Genomic DNA, 23,791 nt, shown 5'->3' with positions numbered 1-23,791 from the left:
TCAGTTACATCATCTATGGTTTCATAACGTTCGCGATTCATTAGATATGCGTTTCCGAGAAAAGCATCTGATTGCATAATCAGATCTCTTAGATAATCGTTGGTTGAAAATCTCCTTCCGGTACTGTGTCTTTATCTAAAATGTTTTTCATTACTTTCGTTTTCACTTCTTTTAATTTATTTTGAATTTCAATGACATCTTCAATTGATTCAGCTGACAACTTGTCAGTCTGCTCATTGATTGTTATTTCAAGTGTAACAAGTTGTTGCTTGTTCTGTTCATTTGGTGCTGTGACAGATTTGGCATGTTTATCAATTTTCGTCAAAACCTTATCTTTCATTTCGACGAGGCGCGTCGTTAGTTCATCATGTAATTCAACTTTTTTTTTCCAATCTATCTTTTAGTGCACTGGTCTTTTGCTCGTGATTGTCTAATAGTCGTTTGTTCTTGGCAGCTATTTGTCTCACTGATAGGTATTCTACCACCAGAGTGTTTTTGTCTCCTGAAACTTTTCGAAGTTCCGTAAACGAACACTCCGGAGATTTTAGACAGAGTAATTTCTTGTGATAATGACAGAGAACTTGAGCTACTTCATCGTGATGTATATTACACATTGGTATAATGGCACTATCTGCTGACATTTTTGTTGCTGAAAGAAAAACAAACAATATTTTTGACCAACTGACTTTAATATTTTATTTTACATATGTGACTCAAATGCAAACAAAACACATTCAGTGTGTATTTCTATGCTTACAGGTTTACAGATTAACACTTAAGTTTGATAGATACCAAGTATATCTGACTTGCATTTACATAATTGAATTGGTATTTGTATTATCTTGATGTAAATAAGTTGTGTATGGGCGGGAGGCTTACATTTCACAAATAAACTTGTAAACTTGTACCTGAGATGAATGTTTATTGCTTGTTGAGACAAAAAAAATGCGGCTTACTCTGGTTAATGTAGGGCATCTTTCCGTTTACAGGCATGTAATATACATGTCCTGTTTATAAGAATATTTTAACACTTACCACTAGTTTCTTTCTACACTTTTTCAACACCCGGCCGTTTCTATAAGAGACATGATAACGCCGGCTAAGTATTCTATTCTGTCAAAGCCATTTAATCAAAGTAAATCTCACCTAAACACCATACTGTTTGCTGATGACATCAATTTTTCAGATCAAACGCGTTTGCTTGTTTTAGGTAGGACTGTTTATCAACAGTATTTCAGTTACATTACTGCGGAATTAAACTTAACCAGTGTTCCTTGATTCAATACCAGTACTAACCTGTTCTCCGCAAGTAACTGCCAACTTTACCACATGAATCAGAGGAACAGAACGAAAGATTTCAGACACATTGTCTTTGATTAAGTCGATACGGTTGACCAAGAGTGATATTCACAAGAATCGCATTATAACAATAAATATGCCCTTTTTGTCATTCCAGTCAGTACATTGAACATTTTTATTCCAGGAAGTATACATTTTCCGAAATATGAAATGTTTCTCGTACAGTGCAAGCTTCTATTATTTAAATCAGGTATTATAAGGCACCACAAAACACGTAAGAAAGCTAACGCCGCCTTTCATTTTCCCAAAAGAAAGAAACATTATTTTTATTGGCATGTATTTTTATTGCAAATGATCGATAGATAAAATTGTAAATAAACAACGGTTTTCACACTTGTCTTGTTGTAACTGATTTTGGTCCAACCTTATTGCCCCTTTGTATGTTTCATCAGGCCGAACCACTAATTGAATCGGACAGACCATGACCAATATGAAAACACTAGTACTAGTTTATTATAATATTTTAGACCATACTGTCAATGCAAACGAAACCATTACATGTCGGCCGCTTACCTTCTTTCCGGTAGGATTTCCACTTAACCTGGTAGTAATGTAGATGGGCAAATGACAAAAGAAGGGAACTTCTAGAGAACTGCACTTCGGCCACGGTCAATTCTGCAAATGAAGAATAAATATGAACCAATGAGCAATTGATGAACTTGGATCCGCTCAATATTATAATAAAAATTGTAGACAAAGAACGCGCTACTTGTAAATGTATAGACTTGAAAATATGTACATCTAAAAAAATTAAACAAGAGGGCCCAGAAGGGCCTGTATCGCTCACTGTCCTAATTCTAACCCCTGATAATATTTGATACGGATTTCAGTACTCATAATGAATAGCATTAATCTTGAAGTTACAGCAACGAAATTACATGTAATCCAAATTTCGTCGCTGTAACTTCAAGAACAAAAAAGTAGGTCAGTAAGTCACGAGTAAGAATTTTGAGGCTGTATCTTAAAAGAACAAGAAAGTAGGTCAGTAGGTCACCTTCATGGTCACTGAAAGTCAGTTATAGAATTGGTGTGCACAATTGTATACACATTATCCAAATTTCCAGCTGGGTGACCTAGTTTTTGACTACATATGACACACAAATCATCAAGATTAACATTCTTACCAAGTTTCATTTCATAAATGTGGCCTCCAAGCTTTTCCTTTTATTTAAACTGGTGATCTAGTTTTTGATCCCAAATAATCCAGATTCGAACCTGACCTAGAGGTCATCAAGACAAACATTCTGGTCAATTCTTATGAGTTTTAAACTTAAAATTAGGTATCTAGAGTGTAAACAAGTTTTACCTTTGATTTGACCTGATGACCTAGTTTTTGACCCCACCTACCCAGACTGGAACTTACTGGACCTAAAGATCTTCAAGATTAACATTCTGACCAAGTTTAATTAAGGTATGGTAATGAATGTGGCCTCTAGAGTGTTAACTAGCTTTTCCTTTGATTTGACCTGGTAACCTAGTATTTGACCCCAGATAAATCAATATTAAACTCCTCTGCCCAAGTTTCATTAAGATTGGTTCAATATTGTGACCTCTAGATTGTTAATAGTAATAATGTTGACAACAGACGACGTACACAGGGCGATCATAAAAGCTCACCTTGAATACCTCGCTAAAAATGGTGAACTCCGTCACCTCCGTCACATTCATGACAAAGTCCAAAGCTTAGTCGGAAATGATGTAAATATGGTCAAAATATATAATTATGCAACAAATTCATCGTCAATGACAACTTCGAACGTTTGGCCTCTCCCCACCCTGTCCATTTAAGCTAATGACAACATAATTCTTTGTAATATAATTAAGACTCCGTGAACTTTAAAACAAAACTTGCTAGCCATGTTTATATCAGTTTTTACAGAATTAAAAAATAGGTGATATTCATCTGTTTTCGAAAAGATATGCCAGGACATCATAGAAAAGAGCTAAAATATGCATCTTGCTTGTTTATGTGGCTTAACACAACTGACTGATAGGCAAGTGGGAGTCAAGACTAACTCAGTTTGATCGGAAATTGAAATACATTTTGTTTTAAGTAAATAGGATCAAACTTTAACAAACCTTAAAAAAGGACATCGGACATTATGCTAGGGATTTTGCCCGAAATTCAATGCCATTTCTTGACTTCAAAAGCCGATGATTTTACATAATGGCTTCAAATACTTATAAATAAGTTATATTCCTATCAAACCGTCACACAAATAATTCTATTTCTTATTTGTTTTCTTGAAATTCGAACAGTTTGTGACAAAGGGTAATATTTTTTGAAAAAATTAATATGTGTAATTTTGGTGAAACAAGTATATGCATTTAAGGTATGTCTATCATAAAGTGTTTTAAAACAATAAATAAACTTTTACCATGCAGATTATCAGTTTTATTAACATTTTTAAAAATAAATGAAAAGCAAAAAATAAAAGTGGAAGAAAGCTTTTGGTCATACAACTGTCCTTAAGTTCTTTTCACCCGAGTTCACATGATAACTGATGCATTGATCATAGCCTATTGTTTGGTCCTATACTGTATACATATCTAGCTATAATGTATTTACACATGTACAATACTGACCGGGCATTATGTATAGGGTTATATATTGAATAAATGCAGCGGCATAGCTGACCGTTTAAGTTGTATCGGAGGGCCGTAGGAACTACCTAGGCCACTGTGGGTTCAGGGGTGCCTGGGTTTCAACATTTAATGGCGCATTTGGGCACGTTCTAGATGCAACATTTGCTCTTTTCAAGGTCCCATAATATTGCATTTCTGGTTTTCATGGCTTTTAGCCTATATTCTTTTAATGCCTAGAAAACATTTAAATGTGTATAAATAAATAAATAAATGTGAATAAAAGAACATAACAATAAATGCACCAGTAGTAATTACATACTGACTGGTCCAATATATCAATAGAACAGAACTTCCATAGCTAGTATCAACATTCATGTACTGATGTAGATATTCTTGGGTTCGCAGTATTAGTTCTTACGAGGTCATTACTAGTATTTCCGGTAGGCATTCGGAATAAGTTTCAGACGTGTGGGTGAATTGCTGGTTATTCTTAGAGTGTCAGTGTTAGTTTTGGGCGTCAGTGTTAGGTCTGGAGGCACCAGGTTCAGTTCAGGAGTTTGTGTCTGGTGTAGTTGTGTTAGATTTAAGGATGTTGGATCCAGTGGTTCTTTGGTTCGAATATAAACCAAAGGTTGTTCTTAAAGTGCATTCTATGTGCGCCATAATTGTGTCCTACAAAATGTGAAAAGGTATTTGCACCACAGCGGCACTATTCCCATAGAAGTTCGTCTATATATTTCTTTTATAAAGGGTAAAAAAGTATTTGCACCACAGTGGCACTATTCTCATAGAAATTCGTCAATATCTCTTTTACCAAGTGTAAAAAGGCATTTGCACCTCAATGGCACTATTTCCATATAAGTTCATCTATATCTCTTTTACAAGGGCTAAAAAGGTATTTGCACCACAGCGGCACTAGACCCATAGAAGTTCGTCTAATAGTATATCTCTTTGTCGTGTTTAGGTTGAAGACACATACATCTAGCTGTATATGTCTAAGCCACTTGCTTGGTTTATGACTTGGCACAGACGTAGTTGTCTCAATTGTGATGATACTCAATCGACGGACGTAGATGTCAAGAGGGAACAGACCTGATTGCAAAATTCATAAGATATACTTATCAGGATCAGTCTGCTTTCAAGCTTGACTTTCTATGTCCGCTATTTATTTATCATAATGTTTTCTATGCTTCAAATATTTACAAAAACAAATAAAGTTGTAGATACATAAGGTTTAAGAAACACATACAATAAGTGTCAAAATATTTTATGTAGAATTCATTTGCTGACACCCTGTATGTAGTTTATTTCAATTTTTGACAGTTCCCCCCTGTGACCAAGTACCATTTTTGCAGCATACATATATAATAATTACTTACAAAGGCATGTGAAATATTTTGTTGCGTCACTGGTGGGAAAGACGTTTAAAACATAAAAATGATTAATGTTCATATTTCTTTAGAAATGAGAATGAGAAATGTCTGCAAACTCATGTTTTTTGTTCACAAACTGGTAAAATGTAGTCGAATATATCAAGAAATGGTCTTGAACTATCTTTACTATACAATTTCAGAGGTCTAGCCCTAGGTCAGTTTTGACTTAATTGGATAGGCAATCTAAATAGGAAAATGTCCGAGGTCCTTTCTTTTAACTACTGATTTTATTGTCATAAGCTACAAACATGGTTAGTTTCAGTATTGTTAGCCTAATTTTAGTATTTGTATTTGTCTCCTTTATTTCATAATGAAACAAACAATTTTGGACATGAACTTTACAACCAAATCACAGCTATATGTACTCCAAATTATTCAAATTCTTCATTATTACATTGAATCATGATCAGAAACCAACACTACTAATCAGCAATTTGAACTTGTTGCTATCGCAAAAAAATCAGTCATTTAAAATTTCACAACTAAACCGACATGGATTCTGGTATAGAGTAATTCTTACATCCTTATACTCAGACATTTAGTCTTGCGGAACACAGACAAAACAATAAAAGTACAAAGTTACACAGCTTGGCATTTAACCAACTGTGGACCTTTAAACCTCATGAACTTATTCCCTAAGGTACACTTTCTCATAAGTGAACCGATACCGGGGAGACTCCCCTGTGATATAGAAGTACATTCCATTTTTTCAAAATAAATATAAAATATTGACTGAGCTTTACTTTAACTGAAATTAAAATCAATACTATCATCAAAGCATTTAAAGGAGAAATCCTCCTTAACGTGTACTTCTTCAAAAACAATATTTTGTAATGCAATATTGGATTACAGCTATTGGAAAGCTGCAATACTAAACAAATAAACTTTAAGTTTATATCTCCTTCGTAAATTATCTAAATTGTCTTCTCAAAGTATATACAAACTGATGAATCATGTAACAAATAATTATACAGTGTATAAATTGGGCTGCCATTTCCTAATATATGCCTGCACTAAACATACATATGTTACCGCCATTGATATATCTTTTAATGTTTTTCTTTACTTTGATGCTTTGCTCTCATTATGTATGAGCCTAAGAATTGACGTAAACATTTGGACCAAAAAAAAAAAGATGGATTTTGCCAGGCCTGGATCCCGTGAGGGGCTTGTGTCTAATGTGTTCTGGTTTGTCAAAACATAAGAGAGCCAAGTGCATCATTGCAGATCAAGGTATTGCTTCAATGACCTTGTTATTATATACATATACCTATTTGTACTGTAATATTAGCCAAGCAGAGCGCCCGCTCCGAGTGCGGGAGGTAGCGGGTTCGATACGTGGCCGCATCATACCAAAGACGTAAAATGGCACTAATAGTTTGGCACTCAGCTTTTAGAGGATAGTGCTAGGGCTGGTCAGCCCGGTTTTAGAATAATGTGACTTGGTGGGGTATCATGTAACGTGTCTACGGCGTGATATTCTAATGAGACAGCACTATAAACCTGTACATTGTGCTGACAGTTACTAGTAGACATTGTCGTTTATATGACAGAAAATTGTTGAAAAAGACGTTAACCCGAACAAAAACACACCCTTTTTTGGCTATAACTGTATTGGTTCACATCGACTGGAGTGGTTTTCAAACCACGTAATTGTAAATAACATTTATTTGGATGTCTACTCTATCTGTTTAAACATGAAATTAAAAGCTTTATGAAACTTTAATTGCAAATATGAAACTTTTCAAATATGGGTTGAAGACGAACTGAAAAATAGTTTACCAATCTTGATCTATTTACATAGTTTGTGCATTCCTCACTGTTCTAAAATAGTGTCACTCTGTCAGACATTGAATAACAATTAACTGTGTATAAACACTTAAACCTATTTTTTCATACGGTTATTAAATGTTTAAAATGTACCTATTACTTCATTAATTCAATAAAACGTTAAGACATTAAACACATTGTCTTGGCATAATAAATGTCAATGTCAATTTGAAACTAAATTATTGTATATCTCATATTTTTCATGCAAATCATGTATAATTACCATCATGGAAATACAAAAGAATACAGTGATTTTGTTGTGCCTCTTTAACGCAACTCTCATTTATATCGTCAAACATTAGATAATTATAATTAATGATAAATACAGAAAGTGTTTGTAAGATCTTCACTTTCCCGTAATTTTATTTAATTTAAAAGGAAAATGTGGCTGGAATGATATAGCTACATGCATTTAATATAATGTAGAATTAGGCTAAATATTAAGCCAAATATTACATGCTGACAGATTGACAAATCACAAAATCATGAAATCAAAAATCTACCAAACGCCGAGAAATATTAACCTGAATATCTTTAAATGTGTTATGTTTTACTTCATTCATGAATTTCTCTTTATATTTAACAGGAGTTTATCTGTCATTGGAAATAAAATATATTTATATTGTAATGTAATTTGATTCTAGATGTAAACTGTTCATGTCAAAAATGGCCATCCAACTTTTCACATTCACATGTAAGTAAATAATTATATATTTGTTTAGACGGGTATATGATTTATGTGGTTTATAACCTCCTAAATGAATTAAAAAAAACATTCGAGTATTGTATGAAATTTAATTTTCTTGCTACAAAACTTTCTTTTTTCAAAAGTATCAGAAAATTAGAATAAGTCAAGCTAAATTCTGAAATTTACCTTCCGCTGACGATACAGTTCTTGATTTACGTGTAGACTTCTAGGCTGCTAGCTTCACGCTGCTTGACTTCCCGCTGCTAGGTTGCTAACTCAAGGCTGCCAAGCTGCTATATATCGCTGTGCAAAATGCAAAATATTTTGCAATTCGAATAAAAATATTTTTCAAATTGCCTTAAATTGCCTAAATAATAGCATCTTTCTCTGAACCCGGACAACGGTTCAATACATATCTTACCTTACAAAATGCAAAATATCATGCAATACGAACTGCAAATTGCAAAAGATTTGGCAGTTTGCAATTCAAGTAGAAAAATGCGAAAGGGATTAAAGGCCTGGAATGCCCTAAACCAAACATATATATATTTTGAATTGAAAATAAAAATTCAGCTTGCGATTCAAATTAAAAAGTACGATAAAGGGAAAGTATATATATGTAATTTCAAAGCCTGGCATGCCTTGAAAATACCAGCTTTCTGGAAAAAAAGTGAAGCTAAGCAGAAATAGCAGTTTTAGATATAAAATATGGAGCTAGAAATAGGGAATTTCTTCAGATATTTTGGTATTTTGATTTCCTAAGGTAGCTGTTTTAATAAGAAATACAAAATGCTGACAGGAGTAGCCTTTAAACAAATTATAAATATTTTTATGTTCGACTATTTTTCAAATAGTAGAGCTTTTGTGATAACACTTTCGCGGGCATCGGTGTCGGCGTTACAAAGTTCAGATTAAAATTTTGCATGTACTTAGGTTTCTCAGATTAGGTCAAATGCTTTTAAACTTCAAGTATGTCTTTGGCATCATGATATGAACTCCCTGTAGAAGTTGTATAACTCTAGCTTTAATGTTGTAAAAATTGTGTCTTTTTTAAACTTAGAATTTATTAAAGCAGGTTTTCCTTGAAATATTAATCTATTAATGTATATTCCCTACCTCCATATTGTTATAATTCCAAAACGTGCAATAAAATTAAGCCATATATTGTTCTAGTTCGTAACACTATCGTTCTTTGACATTGTCCGATCATCTAAATTTGACGTCTTTTACAGCGGTTCTTTAGCACATTTGATCCTTTTGACCTTTTGCTCCTCGGTAAACATGTAAGGCAACCATCAAGCACATATCTTTCTTGAGCCAAAGTGCTGTGTAAGAATCTCATGAATTCTCCCTGTTGACATGCCAAGAAAGGACACGACGACCAGACACCGTGTGCATGGCGTCTTCACGAATCAGACGTCTTATTGCAGCAATGTTCTTTGACATCACTTCTGTTTTGATCGTGCTAGGAAGAGCCATGTCTTTAAAGACTGCCTGATAAATTTTAAATTTACGTACCCTTTTGTAAACAGTTTCCTCTGTTACAGCAGACTACCATTAGATAACATATTTATCAAATCTGGCAATAAAACTTAAAGACAAGTAATTGGTATCCCGATGGGAACTAACTGCGCCCCACTCATTGCTGATTTATTCTTATACTGTTATGAACGAGATTTTATGCTTGGCTTATCCACTGAGACACATTTTGAAATTATTGAAGCTTTTAAAGGAACCTCGAGGTAACTTGATGATATTTCAAATATGGACAACCTATATTTTTCAGAAATTGTAAAACACATTTACCCGAAAGAGCTACAGCTTAACAAGGCTAACCCTTCAGATTTAGAAGACTTAAATTTAACAATTGTGAATAATAATCTAGAAACGAAAATATATGATAAAAGAGACGATTTTAATTTTGAAATTGTCAATTTCCCCCACCTTGATAGAGATGTCCCTCGAGCAACCTCATACGGTGTCTATATTTCACAACTTATTCGTTTTGCAAGAGCTTGTTCAAAGATTTTAATGATAGAAAACTTCTTATCAACAAAATATTATTACATTAAGGTTACCGTTATCATAAGCTACAGTTTCCTTTATATAGGTTACTGACCGTTCCAAGGCGGTGCCCCTATTTTCAACTTGTTTTCTGTCTGTCTTGTATTTTGTGTTGCGTATGTTGTCTTGTTTGTTGTAAGCGTTTCTTTCCTCTTTCCCCTCACTCCCCCTATCGCCCCCATCCTTCCTTCTTGCTATTGCGCTCCCTTGATTTGGAATCCCCTCCCCCTCTACTATGAGTAAGATTTGTGCCCACCTTAATTTTGGTTGCCGGAATCCTAAGGCAGTGCCCGATTGTCTTTTTCCTGTTTGTATGTCTTTGGCGGTGCCCTACAGTGTTGTTATATCTTACTTGTCTGTTTATCTATGTTAGTTAGTTATGTGCGAGTTTGTGTTTTTGTCTTTGGTACATGAATGCCTGCACTACTGTGGTTTACGTTGTAGTGTAACTGTGACACAGGAACGTACCATTCCCTTTGTATACTCATCCTTGTTCTACTTTCCCCTTCAACCCCTTACCCCTCCCCATGTCTATTTATATTTTGCATGAAATTTAAACTAAAGCAACCAGTCTGTAGAATTTTTCCGTTACAGCTTCCTTTTGTTGTTGGCCTACTTTGCAAATACATGGCTCTGAGGCTGTGTTTGTGGTGCGCTGTGCTTTCGAGAAATCTAACCTTACATATTATTTTCCAAAATGAATTTTACAGTTTAATGGGTATCTGCCTTGCAGGTATTTTTAAAGAACAACGTACTTTAATGTACGATCAGTTTTCAGATTTTGTTCGCTTTTTTATGGCAACGGATATTTTGCTTACTTTATATAACTACACCTGATACAAAACTAAATACCTCAAAAATGATACGCTAATTTTCAATAAAACTTTGTTGGATTATAAAGGAGTCATTCATTTATTTTCCATGTACAACACGAGTTTCTTGTGTGTCAAGCTTCTATGCAATTGTTTTTAAGATGATGGAAGCCAGCTACAGTAACTTTACAAAAGCACTTTTACTTGAAGTTCTTTTGTGAGTGTATATGGTATACGCAACTTTAAAACGTATGATTTCCTCTTGATTCAAGACAAGACTTTAGACCAAGACGTAGGACAAATCTGTTCATGTTTAATGTAAAAGTAAGAATTAGAACTACTTGCCAAAATAAACATGCTTATATAAACACAACAATAAAAAATTATATAACCAAATAAACCTTTAATATTTACAATGGCACTAACTTATTCATATATCCTCGTAATATTTGAAATAATTTCACCCCAGGACCATACTACTCAACGAGGAAACTAAAGTTAAAAATGAACCCCTTTTTCAAAAGTGATACATTGCAAACTTATTCATCATAATAATAGATTTAACCATTGACTGCTTTTATTTCTATCACGTGACGATCTAAGATCCTATTATTTCTAACGTGATTTAAAATACATTCACGGTCTATCAAGAAAATGTACCTACAGTCGAAAAACGTCATGTTTATATTGGACTACTGTAAAAAATCAACTTTTTCTGGTATTGGACGGGACAACTCTTCCTATTTCTTAATATGGCATTTCGGAATTACATCCCTTATATAGCAATTTGTCTGCATACAGTAAAAACCTGGGATAATTTTTAAAACGAAACATGTTAGCGTGAGCACACAGTTTCTTACCTAAAATATTTTCTATCCCAATCAAGGTTTCGGTTTAAAATTCGATGAATAGTTGTTTTTCAAACCTTTTTGTGCTGTTCGATTCTACATGTTGAATAATCGCGTCGGAAATAGGTTTATTGTTATCATATTACATTTTCTAGGTGTTTCATGAATGGAACATTTCTTAAAGTGCATTCATCTAATATTAACAGCTTAACAAGGCTAATACCTCAGTTTTAAAAGTGTCATTCTTTTTACCTACATTTAACAATTGTGAATAGTAATTTAGATTTCAATTTTTAAATGTTCGCATGTCCCTTCTGCATGGGGAGGTCCCATCGTTTTGCAAGAGCTTGCATAAATTTAGAGGATTGTAATGATAGAAATCTTCATATTTAATTTACCAAACAATTATTACAACAAGTTTACCGATATCATAAACTTCGGAAGGCTTTCACTAAATTTTACTACAAATCGTCCAAAATCCAAAAGAAATATAACACAAACCTTAAAATAATTCTAAAACTTGGTCTTCCGCACCCGTATACTATGGGGATGTTGTTTATAAACTCAGGCGAGTTAAACATAATGCTTAATTTAATCACATATTTGTTAAATGTGCAAAAAGGTTTCTCAAAAGAGGATACACTGCATGTTTGGTGATTGACCCATCTACAGTTATTCCTTACGATTTCCTATGTGATTCTATAATGGTGAGACGAGTAATAAAATGTAAGACCTTTTAAATCCTAAATGCAACTCAGGGAGAGAATGGAATGTTGTCTTGCAGCTTGCTTAGTCGTGTTTCTTAAGTTTGCTCAGTCGTGTTTCTTAAAAATTACGACTTCAAACAAGTCGTTGTGTACATTTGTGTAATTATACCTTAGATAGATCCTGTTTATATGTTTTACTTTATAAAATCTGGTGTTTTGTCACTAATGAAAGAGGCTTTCTCAGCAGGTCATTTTATTTACTCTGTCCGTATAGTGTCTGTTTTTTTGTCGTTTTTTTTTCTTTCCTGTCTCTCCCCTCCTCCCCTCCTCGCACCTCGCCCCTAGCATTAACACTAGCTCGCCTTTTACTATGAGTCAGGTTAGATATCCACCATAGTTTCGGCCACCGACGGTCCCTGGGCTTTGCCCGAATTTTCCATTTTTTTTTGTGTGTGTTCGGACGAACGTATGTTTGTATGTGTTTGTCTAATTCACGCGCGTATTTACGCTGCTATGGTTTGCGGTGTAGGGAAACTGCGGTTTTGGAACGATGTTTTCCGTGTTGAATATTCATGTTTGCTTTTTTCACTTTCCCCAACGCAACCATCCTACTATCTACACAATACCCATTTGTATTTTGCGTATAATTAAAATGTACTTGTTTTTTTGCTATATTATTCCCCTTCAATTTCTTTTTTTTATTGCGAGCATACTTTGCGATGCATGGCTTTCTGGCTGTGTTCGGAGTGCTCTGTGCTTACGGGAAATCTACACTTACCCTTTTTATTCATCTTAAGCTCAAGAGTCATTGAAAATAAATCTCTTTTAAAGGTGATTTGTTTTATATATAATTCAGTAAATTGTAAATGACGTTTCTACCATATTAATGTGGCTGCCTCCATGATTTGCCATTTTCTAAGATTTCAAACTGCAAATTAGCTTTTTTTGATAATGTTTTAGCTGCCAAAATCTCGGATTTATATGTATCTGTTCTTTTACCCCCTTTTATATGTTTTATATAAAACAAAATAAAAGGAAACTATTGATATTCAATAGTTTCAGCTTATTTCAGTTTTAATCGTATTCGTAAAAATCTCCGTAATTGTGAATATTTTGCATTTGCTTTCTCTTATACGTTTTTATCCCACTTTGCCCTTAGAAAATTAGCATTTCTTTGCTATAATTTTGTTTAGGGCCACTTACCGTTAATATAGATTTCAAAAGTTATATTCTTGTTGGTCATCATAAGGTGAGTGAAGTAGATTAGGAACTATAACTTTCATTAAAGCCTTTTATATTTTTGCAATAAGAAAAGAACATTTTGCCAAGGTCAATGTTAAAAATGAGCGATTTAAGTATATACAAATGTAGAAGATAAATCATCCGAACACAGGCAAGCAGCAATATGAAAAGAAATTTATGACTCAAAACTGAATTACAAAATTTGCAGTTTTACGTATATGGTCTTGAATGCTATCCTCTCTCCCTCCCCTACCCCATCGTCCCTTGCATTTACGTCCCCTATCCTTTAACAGACAGTTGGTTTGAATAAGCACAGCTTTATTTTATCATTATATCTAACGCTTACGTTAAAGATGATTGTGCGATATCCGAGTTGAGTAAACAATCTTTCAAAAACCGTATAAACCATTTCTCTCTCCATGCAAGAAGGAAGTTAAAATACTACAGCACTTGTTTAGCTGTTAAGGAATATTTATCGGTCTCCTTCAAATTTAGGTAAGTACCTTATATACATTATATACATGATATTTTTGTATTAATCGAACCATTTAGTGCTTCCTAATGTATATACAATGTTTACACTAATATTTCAAGCCAAACACTGCCTGAAACATGTAAAAATGTAATCTAAAATAACGAGGTAATATATCATATATAAAGTTATTTTAGGTTTAACAGAGATATGCTGAAAAACCCCATTATACTATATTCATTTCAATGTAATGGTTAAAGTGTGTTGGCCTGATCAAATTATCTCAATTCGAAACAAGTAAATTCTATATGTAGAAGATGTATCGTGTATCAAGACTCAGTCTGTTATTTTATATCAGTTTTTGTTTTCAAGCAACGTGTAGTTTACTCGGTCATTATTTGACAGAATTTTAAGATAAACGGAATATATTATGAACTTTGTTTTGGTGACGTGAAATTTCTTCTAAGTTTGGATTTTCTAAATATTTTAGTTGACAACTTTGATAAGTTAAAGGTTAACATGCAATTAATCAATATGATCCAACTACGCATCTGAATAAAATCTCTTGGCATACAAATAGCAACAAGGAATCACACGAAGCTACAGAAAGGGCAAATTACATTTAAAAACATTACATTAGTTTCAGTTTTTGGCTCCACGTTTGGGTACCCTCCTTTATAAATGCATACTAGCAACAGATATACAAATAATTTTCATACTAGACGTATGATTTATGTGATGAAAATATATCAAAGTCTATAATATTCTTTATGTACTTATGCTTTTTATACGGGCAATAACATTATTGACATTTATAAAAAAAAAAAAAAAAAAAAAAAAACGTGTTCGGGTTATTTAAGTGTAAAAGAGGCATTAACAAATTAGAAATACATTTTGTAAATATAAGAAGTAAGGAAGAATATAAAAAATCTACGTTTCTATTTTGCTATCTTTTGGTATCTGTGCTTTATCAAAGTTTTTATTAAATCTGTCTAACACTTTAGATTTATTTAGCTAAATTCAGTCGATTTATCTTTTCAATTTTTTGTTCAACTATATCGATTATTCTACTTTTGGTTGATATGTTTTTCAAACTTTTAAGTTTATCTTTTATATATTCGTCACATAGTTAGGTAGTTAGGTACCTCCGGCAGTGCGCCTTTTATTTGGACTTTAATACGTAATAAGTGAAAGGAATGGACATAATAACAGGTTTTTGAACGTATTGATTTCATTATTAAGTTTGGTCATTTCGTCCATGTGTAAATTGCTCGTATATGTTTTGCTAGGGCATTTCTGTAGTTATGGTCCTTTCTACTACCATAACGTTTGTAAAGACTAAGTAAATACCTTACGAGTTCCATCGGTCTGTTCCTTCGTCAGTCCGATATCCGTTTGCAAAACGTGTAATATTTGATTATATTTAAAGTTATCTATAAGTATCTTAAATTTCTTTTTCTCCTATTTCTTAAGGTATGACCTGTCTAATGGTGAATATTTCAAATGTTCAACTTAATGTTACAGCAATATAATGTATCGAGTGGGAGACTTGTATGCAAAATTTAAACAACTTTTACCGTTGAGTTTTTTTTTTTAATTTGTATAATTCATGATATTTCCTCAAGCTCAAGAAGAGACACTTTTAAAGTGATGGCCACTGTTCAGTACGTTTGCAGAGAATTTATCATACGATACCCCCTGAAAAAAATTAAGTCAAAGTAATTTATTGTAGGAATTGAATACTCTTCAATAAGGTGGTACACTATTACACGGGTCAAACCTAAACTTCATTGCAAGTTTCGCCTTTTATATCCTTTGGTCAATGGCATGTCTTTTAATTCCTTTTCCCAACACCTGTCCACTCGTTTGAAAAATCAGTGTCTTTATATCGGCCCCTTTGGGATCATCGAGACCGTTTAATGTCTGTGTAATAGAATTATTCTGAAGTCGTTGGGCATGAGGAGCGTTGCATTTATTATTACCTCTCGTTAACAGTTTCTGTAAGTTCGTGTCTGCTATGATTTTACTTGTGCTTTAAAAACTCTCCTTTCTCTCTAAGTTTATTACTTCTCTTATTTCTAAACAAACAGAGCCCCCGCTCTAAAGCTCAACGGCTAGTGTTCATTACATCCTTAGTTCAACTGGCATGACTATTTCTTAAATCAATCTTTTTTCTGTCACCTCTCAATTCTTTGCCAACTTTTAATGTTACATTCATATTTTTTGTGTAATTTGTTATCAAAAGACATAAATCGTATGACCACAATCTGTGGCAGATTGTTAATTATATATTCTTCTCGTTTTCGCTTACCCTTAATGTTCTTTTGAAATATTACCCAATTTATCATGTGCAGATATCATATTTCACCCTTATACATATAATAAAAGTAATTTCAAGTACCTGTTATCTCCATGAAGGAAAATGATAAAATTGAATTGATGCCAAAAAAACACAGTTTGACAAATAAAAAGGCGACTGGTAAATTAGCAAAACCAAGCCGATGATATTGTTATTACACTGTTATCGTTTATGCATCGGCAACTGAAAATAATAGCTTATAGAAATGACGTTTAATGTCATACAATATCTAAGAACATTTGACAAAGAAAATTTAACAAATTAAACTTTTTAATTCATTTAAAACGCGTTTCCAAAAAAAAAATGGTGTTCCAAAATCTAAAACGACAGACTATTGAGTAAGGTCCATAGAAAGTGGCATTCGTATATAGCTCCGCAGCGTTACGTATCATATATAGTTTGATTTTTGTTTTGCTTTTATCGGGTTTAGAGTCACATCGTCACATTTTTATCTATCCGCGTTTTTAAATATATGTCATATAACTGAAATGTTCTTGTTGTTTAAAAAATTGAAGCAACCGGTATGATTTTATTCAACGGCCAGTATTGTAATATTTGCATTTTCAATTGATCTTTCTCTTGCTCTTCATTATAAATGTTTGCTTATTTGAAATGTGTTCAAAACTGTTATTTCAAATATTCCATTAGCATGACATCTTTCTACTCGACCCGATGAATTAACTGACACTTGGAGAAAACTAAAAAAAAACTCACTTCAAAATAGTTGGAATAGTCCAGAATCAGTATACTTTAAAATTAGATCTTTAAATAATTTCTTCTTGTACGTTTTCATATCAAGCCAACATCTGGCTGATATGCCGATAATTCGGCTTATATGTTTTAGCGAAGCGGAATGAAACGAAAAGGTATTTCACTTGTACACAGGTAGAACTCAAATCAGTATGTTGTTGGTTTCTTGTTTCAGAAAGAAAAACAGCCATGTCAAAGGATAGTGCCATCATACCTATGTGTGATATACATCACGATGATGTTGCTCAAGCTCTCTGCCATAACCATAAGAAGTTACTTTGTCTAAGTTGTGTCCTAGAAAAAGCGAAATCTGCGAAGTGTTCGTTTACTGAAATCCGAAAAGTTTCAGGAGAGAAAGACAGTCTGTTGCTAGAATGTCTATCAGTGAGACAAATAGCTAAAAAGAAGGAACGACTCATAGAAGAACACGAGAACAAGACGGAGATTCTTAAAGATAAATTGAAACAAGAAGTAACTGAAATGTATGGTAACCTTACAAAGCGCCTCGACAAAATGAAAGAAAATTGCCTGACGTCAATTGATAAACAAGCTAAAACGGTTACTGCAGCAAATGAACACAACAAGCAACGACTTGCTACATTCCAAAGAACAGTCAATGAACACATTGAAAAGTTGTCAGCTGAATCAGTTGCCGATAAAACTGATATTCAACTTAAGTTTGAAGAGGTGAAAACGGAAGTAATGAACAACATTCCAGATAAAGACACCACTCCGGAAGGTCTTTTCACACCTAATGATCGTCTAAGCGAAGTTATTATGCGATCAGGTGCTTCTCTTGGAAGTGTTTATTTGATAGCTCCCGAACGTTATGACAAAATTGATGAATCTAATAGTACACATGATGGGTCTTCAAAGCCGGTGTACACATCATCTGATGAAGTAGTACATGATACCAACAAGACAAAACCAGATTTCGTCGAATCAGATGAAAGCAATGAAGCAGCAAATTCTATCAACGTACCAGAGAAGAAAAAATCAGAAAGTAATGAAGGAAAAGGAAGCACAGACATATCTGGAAAATCAGGTACAACGTCAGCAGATGGAAAGTCGAAGAAAAAAAACGTCGGAATATTCAACTGGTTTTCTACGGATAAAAAGAAAACGTATGAATTGGACGGGCAAGAAAAGAAAACAGGTTCTGATAAGAACGATGATCAAGGAAAGTCTGCAAATGTAAAGAAAAGACCTTCTTCTGAATCAGGCACAACAGTAACAGAAAATATATATCAAGAAAGTACGTTTTATACGTCAACTAACGAACAACCAAAATATCTAATAAACAAAACAGTTAAGGCATCATCACTGAAACAACTTTTCACTTCCGCTTGCAAGTTTTCGAAACTTGTAGATCTCGGAGATGGATATATAGGAATGTTTTCAGAAGTTCACAATTCCTTAGTGCTTGTAGGAACAAGCGGACAGGTGTTTGGACGGAAAACCTTTAAAGAAGGAAACCATGCTGTTGCCGCCGTGGGAAACCAAGAGCTTGCTGTAATAGCCGAGCCTGGGCTTCAGGTCAGTAAATTTAAAGTAAACGACAAGGGATTTACAGCAGCCGCAAGTTTCGTAGTTAATGAAGAAATATCAAACATTACAGGATTTGATTACGATGTAGCTTCCTCGAAGTTTGCTGTGAGTTCACCGAACAAAGTTATAGTTCTGGACAAGAGGGGACAGACATTAAACGTTGTACCGTTTGGCACCGCTAACACTTCAGCTAGGAATGAATTAGCGACAACATATGAGTTCATCAACAACTGCCTTTACATGCTGAACACTAGAGATAAAACTTTAAAAATGTTTTCACTTGAAAAGTCAGATGCGCTTTGGAAACGTAAATTTGAAAGCTCTTCGGTCATGCCGAGAAGCATGTGTCTATACAAGGATACACTTTGTATTGCTTGTGGGGATGCTATAGCCCTTTTCGCGGCATCATCTGGTAAGCCTATCGTAAAACATGATACTGAAGATCTTTTGGATGATTGTCTTGGTATATGCGTCATTGATGACGTACTTGTGTTTTCTTCAAATTCTGATAATATCGAGAAATCAACATCACTCGCTTATATAAGCATGTAGAATGGAATTCTGAATCTCGATCAGGAAGGACTGCAAAAGTAACTAATTTTAAATTGAAAACATATATATATATATATGTGTGTGTTTGTGTGGTTAACTTCCTTTTGAATTTATCGGCTTACACGTTTTCCTGTGTAAACGCCATTAAATAGGACTATGCTTTATTTTATATAAAATTCATTTGCTTTATAATGTTATTTCGACATTTTCCAGAATATCAGAATTTCAGAGACTGACACTCCCATAAAGAACAATATTGCAACTATAGAAAAAGAAAAATGATGTGTTAACGTTTATATAAGAAAATTACGCTCCATTATATGCCATCCTCTGAATTAACTGGACCTTTTCACTACTTTAAATGTCTCTTTACGAGACATAAAATTCTTACGAAGACATTTTTATCTAGTACTGTCGTGTTTTGCCATCGTTCTGTTGCACTTCTCCGTCGTACTATCTTACTTTACCATCGGTCGGTCACCATCGCATTGTCGCGCTTCGCCATCAGGTTTCGCGTTCCGCCATCGTAATGTTATTATCATACCGTCGCGCTTCACCATCGTAATGCCGTCATCGTATAGGCTTTGAAAGCAAACAGCATAGATCCTGACCGGACTGCGCGAATGCGCAGGCTGGTCTGGATCCATGCTGGTCGCAAACGCACTATGTTGGTTTTCTCATGGCGCGGCTCGTAGTAATACGTAACTTGATTAGAATTATGAATTATGAAGTCCACATCTGAAATCAAATTATGGAAAGAGATACATTTCATTCTACAATTTTCATGTGATTTTCTTGATTGTTTGTTTGTTTAAGATCGATTTATGGAGACTTTCTTGATTTTAATAGCAGAAGACGATGTCAGACGCCAGATTTTTAATATTTAATACACGGGCGTGAATCTTAATAGAACCTTTGATGTTCCACAAGCGAGATGAATTTTCACATAGATTTTGAGATTTTGTTCTTATTTGGCGTATGTAGGTCTGGTTAGAAAAAAGTAGGTACAAAACAGTTTATTTTACCACATATATACTAATCAAAACTTCTAGCGCCCTCTCTATATTTTTATAATTCTAATGGTACATTTATCTTTTTTACATATTTAGACAAATATGCAATAATAACAGATTAAAATGAAAAAGGTTAGATTGTATAAAGACGTTATAATAGGACTTCTACCACAAAATACACACACAAGTAGAATTAAAAAAACGACAAATATCATAAATAAGGATACATAAACGTAGATATTCACTTTTCACAGATATATAGTCAAGTATCAAACCTAATTAAGATTTAGACTAATAATAAGAGAAGATAAAGACGTTTCCTTTGTCTTCGTTTTTATTAAATGTTTGTATATATTTGTGAATATTCAAAATTTGATTGAAGCCGTTAAATTATTCGGCGACGCCGTCTAAATTCGTTTTCGTTACCTATGCCACGTGACTTCAGTTTGCAAATCAAACTACTTGATAACGCATTATAGATAATTTATCAAAACGGAAGATTTATGCAACACTCTGCCTGATTGGACGAGAGTGTTAATTTCTTTCACTCTGTTGATTGTGCTACGCTGAGTGAAATGTAGACAAAGCGTTTATCCTAAACGACGCTGTTCACAGTTTTAAAGCTAACTTTGGCTCAGTATATTTAACAAGAATATTGATATATCTCAAAAGGTTAAGTAAGTTTAATAAATATGATAAAAACCTGTTCAAATACCAATATATATCAAATTAAAGAAAGAGCTGAATACGGTCTGCCTATCACATGAATAAGGGTGTGATAAGAATCTTTTATGTAGAGAAGTGCTTTTTAAAAGATTTTCCTTGTTACAATTGTCGTCTGTATATGAAAAGTTTTTTTGTGTGACTTATTCAGATTGCATATTAAAATGAGTACTTGTTTGCTTTGATATATTTGTTATAAATTATTTAACTGATTTATTATATATGAATATTTTTCTTTAGTATGGTATGCAAATATTGAACTCAGTTGAAATCTGTTTATTATATATATGCTATATAATGACTGAATCTCATTACACTGAAATGAAGGTACGCTGCATACAGGTTATCTATGTGATATGACTACTGTCAAACTTTGTTTATGAAACAGAAATATTGAAATAATTACAATTGTATCTTTTGCTTGACCTTCACTTTTTTTTATAGGTGTGACGTCATTGTCCAAAGATTCATGAATAGCGAATATGCATTTGTTAAAGCGGGGTCAGTTGGCCTATTTTAGAAATAAATAAAAATAATAAATAAAAAAATCCTTTAATTGATTTTTTCTCATGTATTCTAATCAAACTTGATTTGTATCATCTTTATTAGGCCCGCAGCCAACTTTGTTCAGCTTGGACATTTGACCCCTTTTAGGTGCTGCTAGAGCTAAAACTAGAAATGCCTTTATACAGCGTCTCATGAACAGCTTGGTGGATCTTTGTCATACTTGGTCTGGAGCATCATTATAAGGTCCTCTTCCAAATTTATTTATATAGGAACTTGGGCCCTATCAGGGACCACTATAGCTAAAAGTAGATATGCCTTTCTTCGCATTAACCACTAAAATGTAATGGATTTTTATCAAACTCGATGTGTAACAATATCGTAAGGTCTCCTGCTATTTTGTTACAAATGGGGATAGGGACCAATTAATCTAAAAATATAAACACGTTTAATGACTTCTCCTCATGAACCGCTTCATGAATCTTCATCAAACTACTGCTGTAATTATTCGTCTAAGGATAAACGAAACAAAATTTCTACCCTACGAAACCTTTGCGAAAAATTAAAAGATAACCATTTAAATTGTTAAAGTGCGGTGTTAATTAGTTTTGCAATTTGAAAAATGTTAGATGAAAGATGAATGTTAGATGAAAAATTCATAAACTTCTTTCCTTATTACAATTCGCCGACCATCATTTTTAAAGATATTTCTTGTTTGTTGATGTTTTTTTTTATTTTTAGACTCGATATATTCGTTTGATAATTCAGAACAACTTTTGAAACCTACTAAATATTGCTTTTTGCTTGAATAAATTTGTGTTATTTACATGTTGAATTACAATTATAGTAAATATTACTTCAATAAAATGAATGACAAGTGCACGAACTTCTATACAAAATGCAATTTGTTATAAATATTGTACTTCCTTCTTGCCAGCCAAATATTATAGATCTCCAATATCATAAAACAAATGACACAAGCAAACTACTTCAAAGTCTGACAAAAGTGCAATATGCAGAATGTTTAATATCTCACTTTTTCAAATGTCGCATTTTGAATGATATTCATTTCTTATTCGGATGTCAAGTACTAAACGACATTCAATGCTTTTTTAGAAGTCATTTGTCACGTGCTAATCGATATTCATTTTGTTTCGATGTCGTATATTTATCATACCAGATTTATATAGCACCCTTTCCGTGATAAACACGTTCAAAGAAGCTAAGCATCGCGCAAAGTACAGACAGACAGAGAGAGAGAGAGGGAGAGAGAGAGGGAGAGAGAGAGGGAGAGAGAGAGAGAGAGAGAGCCTGTCTGGCTAACTTAGACTAGATCTCTGCGAACAGACAGACTGGTTCTTAATGTGTCAGGTCAAGCGAAGCCGTCTTTCCTGGGAAGAACCAGTACTAGTCTTGCCTCTTAGTTGATGGGACACACTCAAGAGCCGGACATCTTGCTTGCGAGCTTGCTATCACTCGACCACCGGGCCTCCTACGTATGTTGCATATTTAGCCATTTTCACTCATCTATTTAATCCGGGCATTTAGGCTTTAAAATTTTTTTTTTTTTTTATAATTTATTTTTCAATCTTCATACATTTACAAAATATGATGACTTGGACAAATGTTTTTAACAATAGATACAAAACATGTATTTTATGGTCATCTAATTAAACAAACATTTGTAGTAGTGGATGTCACAAGAAGACTTTTTCTATATATATATTTTTAGATGAAAAAAATTAGAGAACAAAACATCTAAGAGAGAAAAAAGTTAAAAAGAGTAGATATTATTGGATGTTTAGATCGTCTCCAAACTCATATAATTGTCTAAAAATTGTAATGGTTATTTATGCTACAATCATGTAAAAATCAATTTGTAGGCACACTGTCTAGAAAGTATCATTTTATTATATAGATGAAGAATAAAATATGTAAGATATTTTCTTTTTTTTTTTATTATTATTATAGCCAACAGCATCTACATTCATACCTCAAAACCAGACCATTTGATATTATGTTGGTTTATTTTGTCATTTGATAATGCAATTTCTTTTTCAAGTTTTATCCTGATTTTAAGATATGATATGAAACTGTCATAACTGAGTGTTGTTTTCTATTTTTGATTTGAAAAATGTAAGATTTCATTAGAAATATTATAAAGTTTATCACATTTTTTCGTTTTACGTTCCTTTCAGCGATACCAAAACTGACTACCTCTAAGCTAAATTGTGTTTTGAGATTTTTCTTGTCAAGGTACATATGTAATTTGTTCCATAGTTGTTGTACACAGTTACATTC

The 23,791-nt window shown here is 33.4% G+C and overlaps 1 protein-coding gene across 2 annotated transcripts; it reads left to right on the top strand.

Moving 5' to 3' along the window:
* Positions 1 to 13,925: 13,925 nt before the first annotated feature.
* Positions 13,926 to 21,546, top strand: LOC123529345 (uncharacterized). Of its 2 annotated transcripts, none has more exons than XM_045309656.2 (2): positions 13,926 to 14,064; positions 17,326 to 21,546. In XM_045309656.2, the coding sequence occupies exon 2, from the start codon at positions 17,340 to 17,342 to the stop codon at positions 19,248 to 19,250; it is 1,911 nt and encodes a 636-aa protein (XP_045165591.2). In that variant the 5' UTR covers positions 13,926 to 14,064; positions 17,326 to 17,339; the 3' UTR covers positions 19,251 to 21,546. The 2 variants fall into 2 exon arrangements, with proteins under 2 accessions (XP_045165591.2, XP_045165590.2); XM_045309655.2 differs by lacking the exon at positions 13,926 to 14,064 and adding an exon at positions 15,138 to 15,253.
* The last annotated feature ends 2,245 nt before the right edge of the window (positions 21,547 to 23,791 follow it).

Source organism: Mercenaria mercenaria, chromosome 13 (assembly GCF_021730395.1).
Source record: "Mercenaria mercenaria strain notata chromosome 13, MADL_Memer_1, whole genome shotgun sequence".
Lineage (NCBI taxonomy): Eukaryota > Metazoa > Mollusca > Bivalvia > Venerida > Veneridae > Mercenaria > Mercenaria mercenaria.
This window is presented reverse-complemented; position numbering and strand designations above follow the sequence as displayed.